Here is a 10,179-nt window from a genome sequence, read left to right as displayed (position 1 = left end):
CTCCTTCCTCTGAGAAGTCTGGCTGTTACACTATGCCTAGGGAAGTACATGTCAGGCTAGAAGCCCAAAGGAATTTGTAGTTAGATGAGGGAAAAGTGAAAGTGTTAGCTGCTCAGTCGTGTCTGACTCTTTGTGACCCCGTTAACTGTAGCATACCAGGCTCCTCTGTCCATGGAATAGGTAGCCAATCTCTTCTCCATGGGATCTTCCAATCCCAGGGATTGAATTTGGGTCTCCTGTATAGCAGGCAGATTCTTTACCATTTGAGCCACCAGGCAAGCCCAAAGATGAGAGAAAGAGCCCATGGAAAGAGATTACCTGAGAGGACAAGTTCTGAAGTTAGCAAGAAAGGATAGTATGGATGCAGGTAGAAAAACTAACCTAGAAAAGTAAGAAAAAGGTGAGGGCAGAAAGTTGTTGGAAAGAGCAAAAACTGATGAGGCTCTTAACAGATGGTTCTTAGTTCCTGCTAAGTTCATCTGCCGAGAGTGAGAGTGAGGCTATGACTCAGGACATAGAATCCTGAGTGTTGTATTATAATTATTTTTAAATAACCTTGGAGCTCATTTGAGACTACTCAAAACATGGTCTGTAGCATTGGCATCACCAGGCACATGAGACCTGAACCAACTTTTTAAACAAGATCCTACATCCATCAGAGTGTGAGAGGTATGCTGACTATCTTCCCCACTGAACAGAAAGGAAATGAAGGCTGCAGGAGAAGAGCTACTTTTCAAGTTAGGATGAAGAAGATTGGGAGAGCTCCTTCAGGAAATTAATGGGAATTCACTGAAAGATGAAACAAAGAACCTTCAAATGGGAGTGAAGTTCCAGCAGTGTAATTTCATGACTTTTGTAGCAACACTGTGGTGTGTAGGAGCAGAGGAAGTGGACAAACCTCGGGTTACCCAAAGTTAGGTTTAAAATTGGTAAGATGGACACCACAGAAGGTAGAATGAGTAAATGAATCTGAAGTGTTACTGAAAGTGAAAGTCGCTCAGTCGTGTCCGACTCTTTGCGACCCCACGGACTGTGCAGTCCATGGAATTCTCCAGGCCAGAATACTGGAGTGGGTAGCCTTTCCCTTCTCCAGGGGATCTTCCCAACCCAGGGATTGAACCCAGGTCTCCCACACTGCAGGCGGATTCTTTACCAGCTAAGCCACAAGGGAAGCCTTACTGGAAGCACAAGGGAAGTGTTACTGAAGCATTCATGCAATGAATAGTTTAAGGGTAGGGTGGGATGAGAAAGAAAGCAAGCAAAACCAGATGGGAATGGATGAGAGAGGCCTCTAGGTGAGGAAGGAAGAGGCTTAAGAACGGGTCTAGGAACTGAAGGTAGAGATGAAGCAGTGGGACAGGTAAGGAGGGTGTGCTCAAAACGAAGAGCTTGAAAGTCTGACATCCTGAAAGTGGAGCACTTTTACATAGTTTAAAAGATCCAGGTTGGCATCTCCCGGGGGGCATCGTCAGAGCTTAAGTGGTTAAGAAACCATGAGAACAAGGACTTCCCTGGTGGTCCGGATGGCTGAGACTCCACACTCTCAATGCAGGCAGCCTGGGTTTGAGCCCTGGTCAGGCAACTAGATCCACATGCCACAACTAAAGGTCCCATCGGTTGCAATTAAGACCTGACACAGCCAAATAAATAAATACAAGTATTGAGGAAAAAAACAAAAGAGAAAGAAATGATGAGACCAGAATATGGAAGCTGTTGAAATCTCTGGGGGTAATAGTAGTGGAAATGGGAGAGAAAAAAACTGCCACTTATAAAGCACAAACTGTTCAATACTGATTTCCTCACAGAAACCTCCCGATCAAAGAACAAAAAGAGCCACATGATTGACTTTAAAAAATAAAAAGCTCTCTTAGTTGTGTAAAGCAGCAAAACTTCCTCAGGCTTTGCCTTCAAATAATTGGTCTGACCAGAGTTTATTTCTTTAGGAGTTGGAGATCAGAGGGCCCAACTTGGAAAAGACCCATTTCTTTAAGGATTTGATTATTCCTGCCAGAACATGGCTAAGGGCCAAAGGACATGATCTTTAATTTGACCCAGTAGCTATCATCAGGGTGACAGTTTCCTGGAACACAAATTTCCTTCTGAACACAAGGAAACCTTGATTAGTGTTTTGTGAGTACACCACCACGTGAACAGGATTTTATGGTGTACAGCAATGCCCTAGCTTGACTGCCTCGTTTTATGAATTTATATTATGATGTTTGAAGTACATGAGGAAAAAGTGCTAGAAGACTATGAGAACAAGGAAAAGTTTGTTTTTTGTCTGGTGGGAAAAAAAAAAGTATTACAAAAGAGCTTACAGAGAATGAATGATCTTTTAAAAACTATGTGGATAAATGTGTAATATATGGGACTTCCCAGGTGGCTCAGTGGTAAAGAATTTGCCTGCCAAGGAGACTCAGGTTCAATCCCTGGGTTGAGAAGACCCCTGGAGAAGGAAATTGTAACCTACTCCAGTATTCTTGCCTGGGAAATCCCACAGACAGAAGAGCCTTGAGGGGCTATAGTCTGTGGGGTCCCAAAGGTCAGACACAACTAAGTGACTAAACCACCAACATATATATATGTATATGTGTATATATATAAAACAGGCATAGATATGTATAAAAACTTAATAGTGTTAGACTACTGAGCTTTGCAGCAGAGGACAGAAAAAAATGAAGCTTTGGATTCTATGGCACGGTCACTGGAAAGAGGAAGAAAATACAACGATTTATTTTTAAAGAATTAATAATACAGTACATCTTAAGTAATAAGTCTGGGTGAGGAACTTACCTTTGGTTTGACCTGCCATATCTACTTCCAGAGGAACCTGTTTCAGGAAGGTGGAGGCCCCATACTATCCTGCCTGGCCAAGATGTCACTCTGCCCCTGAGAGCCAAATGAGGAGTGGAACTGTCAGGGAATTCCAGACATTGACATTCTTGGTTCTGATGCAGTCACAGAAGACACAAGAGAGCTGTATTATTAATGGACTTTCATAAACAACAAAGATCTACTGTATAGCACAGGGAACTATATTCAGTATCTTGTGATAAACTATAATGGAAAAGAACCTAAAAAAAACACACACACACATATATATTTGAATCACTTTGCCGTACACCTGAATCAATGTAATTCAACTATACTTCAGCTAAAAAAAACCCCTTTTTTAATTAAAAAAAAGAAAAAAGTGGAATTTCAATATTCAGATGTGAACTAAACTTGATATGTAGTAATGTTCTAGCCCAGCTGAGAGTGACAGGATGATCTCAACTGATCTCCTTAAAATGAATTTATGTGTCTATCATATAACAAATTATGATTTCTCAAGCCTTTGCTTCTTGGGTTGGACTTTAACACTGGAAACATTAATGTTGTGATCATTTAAATGTGGTTGAAATTAATCCTACATTGTCAGAAGCTACCAAAACCCTGTCACATAACACTGCTATTTACATAAATTAACAAAGGTCCATCTAGTCAAGGCTATGGTTTTTCCAGTGGTCATGTATGGATGTGAGAGTTGGACTGTGAAGAAAGCTGAGCGCCGAAGAATTGATGCTTTTGAACTGTGGTGTTGGAGAAGACTCTTGAGAGTCCCTTGGACTGCAAGGAGATCCAACCAGTCCATCCTAAAGGAGATCAGTCCTGGATGTTCATTGGAAGGACTGATGCTGAAGCTGAAACTCCAATACTTTGGCCACCTCATGTGAAGAGTTGACTCATTGGAAAAGACCCTGATGCTGGGAGGGATTAGGGGCGGGAGGAGAAGGGGACGACAGAGGATGAGATGGCTGGATGGCATCACCGACTTGATGGATATGAGTTTGGGTAAACTCCAGGAGTTGGTGATGGACAGGGAAGCCTGGCATGCTGCGATTCATGGGGTTGCAAAGAGTTGGACACAACTGAGCGACTGAACTGATCATTGTTATTTGAATAACTTAATCCATTTGATAAGAGTGTACTTTTTAAAGTACTATGGTAGCAAAACAGATTATTTTTAGCTCTTATCTGTGACTAGATAATTGGCTTCCTGTTTACTTCAATTCCTGGTTGAGAGCAAGTTGTATATATGTAGTCTCTGGAAGTATCTGTCAGATACTGCCAACAGAGACAAAATGTGGGGACAAAAGTCTTCAGGGAATCTTGAAACACCATAACAGAGGCATGACAAGAGAAAATTGAAGATTATTTCTCAAGATTTATTGCATTTATTCATTGGTGATCCCATCTCTTTTCTTTTGTGGCATTTATTTTCATTAAATACTGTGTGGATCACAATGGAACTGCAGAAAATTCTGAAAGAGATGGGAATACCAGACCACCTGACCTGCCTCTTAAGAAACCTTAATGCAGGTTAGGAAGCAACAGTTAAAACTGGACATGGAACAACAGACTGGTTCCAAATAGGAAAAGGAGTACGTCAAGACTGTATATTGTCACCCTGCTTATTTAACTTATATGCAGAGTACATCATGAGAAACGCTGGGCTGGATGAAGCACAACCTGGAATCAATCACTGCCGGGAGAAATATCAATAACCTCAGATATGCAGATGACATCATCCTTATGGCAGAAAGTGAAGAAGAACTAAAGAGCCTCTTGATGAAAGTGAAAGAGGAGAGTGAAAAAGTTGGCTTAAAGCTCAACATTCAGAAAACAAAGATCATGGCATCTGGTCTCATGACTTCATGGCAGATAGATGGGGAAACAGTGGAAACAGTGGCTGACTTTATTTTTTGGGGCTCCAGAATCACTGCAGATGGTGACTGTAGCCATGAAATTAAAAGATGCTTGCTCCTTGGAAGGAAAGTTATAACCAACCTAGAGAGCATATTAAAAAGCAGAGACATTACTTTGCCAACAAAGGTCCGTTTAGTCAAGGCTATGGTTTTTCCAGTGGTCATGTATGGATGTGAGAGTTGGACTATAAAGAAAGCTGACGGCTCAAGAATTGATGCTTTTGAACTGTGGTGTTGGAGAAGACTCTTGAGAGTCCCTTGGACTGCAAGGAGATCCAACCAGTCCATCCTAAAAGAGATCAGTCCTGGGTGTTCATTGGAAGGACTGATGTTGAAGCTGAAACTCCCAATACTTTGGCCGCCTGATGCGAAGAACTGACTCACTGGCAAAAACCCTGATGCTGGGAAAGATTGAGGGCAGGAGGAGAAGGGGACAACAGAGATTGAGATGGTTGGATGGCATCATCAACTCAGTGGACATGAGTTTGGGTAGGCTCTGGGAGTTGGTGACAGTCAGGGAGGCGTGGTGTGCTACAGTTCATGGGGTCACAAAGAGTTGGACACAATGGAGCGGCTGAACTGAACTGAACTGAATACTGAGAGAATATTCTGTCTCCTATATTTTCTTTCATCTCACTGATCTGTATGGCTTCCTCTAAGTAGATCTGTGAATGGAACTTACTTCATTTGTATCATGTAGACTCAAGATTGTCATTGGCTGGGATAAAGCAGAAAAAAGCTGGTCTTCTCTCCTCTGCCCTCAGCCCCACCTCCTGCTCAGGCTGCCTTTTACTTACATCTTTTCTTATCCTTGCTTCCCTCCAGTCTCCTGTGGTGCTATGGGCTTTATAGATGCCTCATTTCCCACTACCCCTCATCTTCCCATCTAATTCCCACCTAGAGTTTCCATATGGAGCAAATAAAAATGTAGGATGCCGTGCTAATTGTGAATTTCAGATAGGCAGTAAGTAATTTTAGGGTAAATAAGTCCCTGCAATACCTGTGACATATTTATACAGAAGAACTGTCATTTATCTGAAATTCAGATTTAACTGGGAGACTGTTAAATTTCAGTCCCAGCCCTGAAAGAACTCAGACCTAAATCCCACAATGTCATCACACTGGTCTGTGTTCCTCCACTCCCAGTCATTCCCACAAGGGTTCCCTAGATGTTTATCACTCTAGAAATTCCAGGTTGCTGAAAGATGGGCAAAAGTATCAGGTCCAGGACTCCGTTTAGCTTTGCCCTCAACTATCCTGGTAATTTTGATTTTTAGCAAAGACTCACCATGATGGGCCAGAATTCAGGTGCCTACCTAACATATCCTTCCTTTCTATGCCTCCTTTAGAATGAAGTTATCAGGGAAAAATAAATCTATTAATAATATGAACACATTGCATTATATAATATCTTAGGACAGTTTTTTTTTAAAAAAGCAAGAAACCTGCTAGAGGACCAGGGAAACTAATTATATTTAAGTACAAACTTGAAGAGAAAAATTCATTTAATGTGAAGAACAAGGCATCTGAGGTGAGACAGTCCCAGCGGAATCCTAAGAGAATGAACTCAGGCTTCTCCTCTGAGATGTTCTCTTTATTGGGTCTGAGAACAGCAGGAGGAAAAGAGAATATAAATTCAGGAGTATGCCAGGGGGAAGTACAAAGCACTTTAGAAATACTTTTCAGTGGCAGAGTTTCAAAGCCTTCGTTGTTTACGGCTGGCTGACTCTAAAGATACTCTCAATCCAGGGCGCAGGTTTTAAAGAATTCCTTCTTCCCACAGTGTCTGGGACTTTGAATTAGACAGGTAGCTTTTGTTTCACTCAGGTGATCAGAATACAAAGGTAGCCTAAGTGCTGGGTACCAGCTGTCTTCATTCAGAGAAAAATCTGTACTCCCCAGGGTTCCATGTCAGTGCAATTGACCCTGAGCAGCCTAGAATTCCCCTCCTTCTAGACAAATGACAGATGCACCTCAATTTACCTCCAGCAGAGATTAGGGGTTTTGTTTTGGAATGGCATCAAAGAGTTCAAAAATCATATAATTTCCCTACCACAATTTTCTACCCTGATGAGCCGCTATGGAAACATGGGCCCTTTAAGAGATTGTCCTCCCCGTTCCCTTTCTCTTGTTTCCTACTTTCTCTTTTAAAGCTAACAAAGTTTCTAATTCTACACACCGGATGCTCTACCATTCAGGCTGAGTTTTTATGAACTACTCTAGCCTAAATCACAGTGTACAGTACAAGAAAGACTATTTGGCTGAGAATCAGAAGAGCTGGATTATAGCTGAAATGTCTCCACTAACTAGCTGTGGGATCCAGGGGAGCCATCCCATCTTCCTCATCTATTAACTGCAACTGTTTGGCCTTACATCATTCTTCAAGGTTCACTCCTGCTCCAAAGTCCTACATTCTTTCTGCATCCTACCCTGTCCCTAGGAGCAACTTGGTAGGAATCTGCATTAAGCTTTTAGACAGGCTTATTTAACAAATGCATTTCCCCCTAATTTTCTTAAAACTAGGATAGTTCCTTTAAAAAAAAGTTTAGCTCACTGAAAGCCCAGTGTTCTAAGTATGTAGTTCATGAAATTTAGGAAAAAAGGTTGCATTTGAGAGCATTCTGACTCTTAACATCTTTCAATGCCCTCAATTTATCAGACCCTCGTCTGGAGAGCTCCTTCCTCTGGGGGCAGCAGTGTTGAATCCAATAATGGGTAAGGAGATCAAACATCCCTGCCTCTGTTTTTCCTGGATTGTTTCCCTGTGCATAATATATACCCTACTTATATCTGTGTACCTGGTCTTATGTAAATTAGGTCACTGTTCATTTCACGTAATAACTTTTTAATGCTAATATACTTTTTTCAGTTATGTTGTAAATGCATCAATTTTAAGTGTTTAGTGTGATGAATTTTGACTAACATTATATACACTATGTTAGCACCACCCAGAACCTTCCATCACCCCCACAAAGTAAGTTCTCTTGTGCCCTTATCCTCAGGCAACTACTATTTTGATTTTTTCTAGCACAGATTGGTTTTGCCTATTCTTGAATATGAAATCATATAGTATGTATAAGGAAAAATCTGTTGTAGTGTTGCAGACATGAATTTTTTCAGTTAAAATCAAGAAATACATTGCCAAAAAAGGGGGAAAAAATACACCGCTGAGCAAGCAAGTAAAACAGAAACGCAATTATGAAAATTTACTCACTTTGGTAAAGTAAGCCAAACTTGATGAAATGAAACAAATCTATATGATTTAGAAAACCCTCATCCCAAGTGATGGAATTAATCAAAGTGAAAGTCACTCAGTTGTGTCCATCTCTTTGCGACTCCATGGACTATACAGTCCATGTAATTCTCCAGGCCAGAATACTGGAGTGGGTAGCCTTTCCCTTCTCCAGGGGATCTTCCCAACCCAGGAATCGAACCCAGGTCTCCCACATTGCAGGTGGGTTCTTTACCAGCTGAGCCACAGGGCAAGCCCAAGAATACTGGAGTGAGTAGCCTATCCCTTCTCCAGTGGATCTTCCCAACCCGGGAATTGAACTGGGGTCTCCTGCATTGCAGGTGGATTCTTTACTAACTGAACTATCAGGGAAGCCCGATGGAATTCACAAAATGCTGAATTAATCCTGAAAAGGCATTATAGGATGAAGAAAAATGATCATAGTCTAAAAAGAAGGAAGTGCCCCCTTTCCTCCAACCCAAATCATTGGATACTAAGTAAAAGTTGCTAATAAGCCTTTGACATCTGAGCCAGTTCATCAGAGGATCATAAGTGATTCAGTGTGGGTAGGAGATAACATGTAGAGGATGAGATGATACCAGAAATGGAGAAGGGGTTTACAAATAACCTGGAGCCCAACAGCAGATGGACTGGTTCTGCTATTGATGGACCTGGAAGGGCAGCAAAAAGGATACCAGAAGACCCTGCTGCCCATGTAAGTGGAGTGGCTGGCCCAATAAGAGAAAGGTAGGCATCACTCTGTCTTCCCTGGTGGCTCACTAGTAAATAATCTGCCTGCAATTCAGGAGTTGGAGGAGACTCAGGTCCAATTTCTCGGTTGGGAAGATCCCCTGGAGGAGAGCATGGCAACCCACTCCAGTATTCTTGCCTGGAGAATCCCATGGACAGAGGAGCCTGGTGGGCTACAGTCCACAGGGTCACAAAGAGTCAGACATTACTGCAGTGACTTAGCATACACCAATGCAGGCATAACTTCGTATTGAGTTCCCCAACTTCAGATAAGCCTCAAATCCTAACAAATGTTAGGGGGAAAAATGCAACGAGTTATGAAAAGATATTATATCTCATTTAATTAAAAAGTCAACTTATTGATATATAAACCAACTGGACCAAACAGGAAAAACTGAATCAAACAGAACAGAAGCAATGCTCTAAAAAGCATCAACTTAAGAGCTCTGATGCCAACCAGGAGGACACCCAGACACAAGCTTAGCATGGGGTAAGAGTCTTTACGTCTTCCGGTGAAGGCAAAGCCATTTGGTTGGCACTTCGTAGGAATATCTTTCCACCAGGTCGTCATCATAAGGTATGTGCCACGAGTCTCCAGTTGTTTGCACCACGGTGTCATAGCTGAGAATATGCTGTTGAATTAAAAAGGGAACCACACATTGAGAACAACACTATAGGAATATCTGGCCATTTCCCTTTCTTTTCTGACGATTTCTTAGTTTGCTTCAGAGATGTATTCTTTGTCTTACTTTAACAATGGATTTTCAAAGAGCAGCCAGCTCTGTGAAGATGAATCCTGGTGGTAGGAACGGTGGGGGTTGGAAGGTAAAATAGGAGTTAGGATTAACAGATACACATTACTACATATAAAAGAGAAGACTTCCTTGGTGGTGCAGTAGATAAAGAATCTGCTTGCCAGTACAGGGAACATGGGTTTGATTCCTCATCTGGGAAGATTCCACATGCCAAGGAACAACTAAGCCCATGCACAACAACTGCAGAGCTGTGCTCTAGAGCCCTTGAGCCCCAACTACTGAAGCCTGCACGCTCTAGAGCCCAAGAGCCAAACTAATGAGCCCCTGTGCCCCAACTACTGAAGCCTGTGCATCTAGAGTCTGTGCTCCACAACAAGAGTAGCCCCCACTCTCCACAATTAAGAAAAAACCTGTGTGCAGCAATGAAGACCCAGTGTAGCCAAAAATAAGGAAAAAAGAAGAAGGAAAAAAAGGACTTCCTCACTTAAAAAAAAAATAGGTAAACAACAAGAACCTACTGTATAGCACAGAGAAAGATAAACAGTATAATAACCTATAATGGAAAAGAATCTGAAAAAGAATATATATATATATACATACGCATACACAAACATCCACACACACACACATATATATATCTACCATTGTATTACTGCTGCATACTTGAAGTTGACACATTGTAAATTAACTATAC

The 10,179-nt window shown here is 41.6% G+C and overlaps 2 protein-coding genes across 5 annotated transcripts in view; both read right to left on the bottom strand.

Annotated features, from left to right (window-relative positions):
• The window catches only part of PSMA6 (proteasome 20S subunit alpha 6), a 38,344-nt gene extending 35,441 nt beyond the window's left edge, over positions 1 to 2,903 (bottom strand). The window contains exon 1 of the mRNA XM_061394146.1: positions 2,794 to 2,903. Within this exon, the coding sequence (XP_061250130.1) occupies positions 2,794 to 2,812 (19 nt within the window). The 5' untranslated portion in view covers positions 2,813 to 2,903. The remainder of the gene's footprint in view (positions 1 to 2,793) is intronic.
• The window catches only part of PRORP (protein only RNase P catalytic subunit), a 138,518-nt gene continuing 131,133 nt past the window's right edge, over positions 2,795 to 10,179 (bottom strand). For all 4 annotated transcript variants that reach the window (XM_061394122.1, XM_061394124.1, XM_061394125.1 and 1 more), the window contains one exon: positions 2,795 to 9,362. In XM_061394122.1, coding sequence (XP_061250106.1) covers positions 9,231 to 9,362 — 132 coding nt within the window. In that variant the 3' untranslated portion in view covers positions 2,795 to 9,230. The remainder of the gene's footprint in view (positions 9,363 to 10,179) is intronic.

Source organism: Bos javanicus, chromosome 21 (assembly GCF_032452875.1).
Source record: "Bos javanicus breed banteng chromosome 21, ARS-OSU_banteng_1.0, whole genome shotgun sequence".
NCBI classification, from domain to species: Eukaryota; Metazoa; Chordata; class Mammalia; order Artiodactyla; family Bovidae; genus Bos; species Bos javanicus.
Note: the sequence above shows the minus strand (reverse complement) of the source record. Positions and strands in the feature narration are given on the sequence as shown.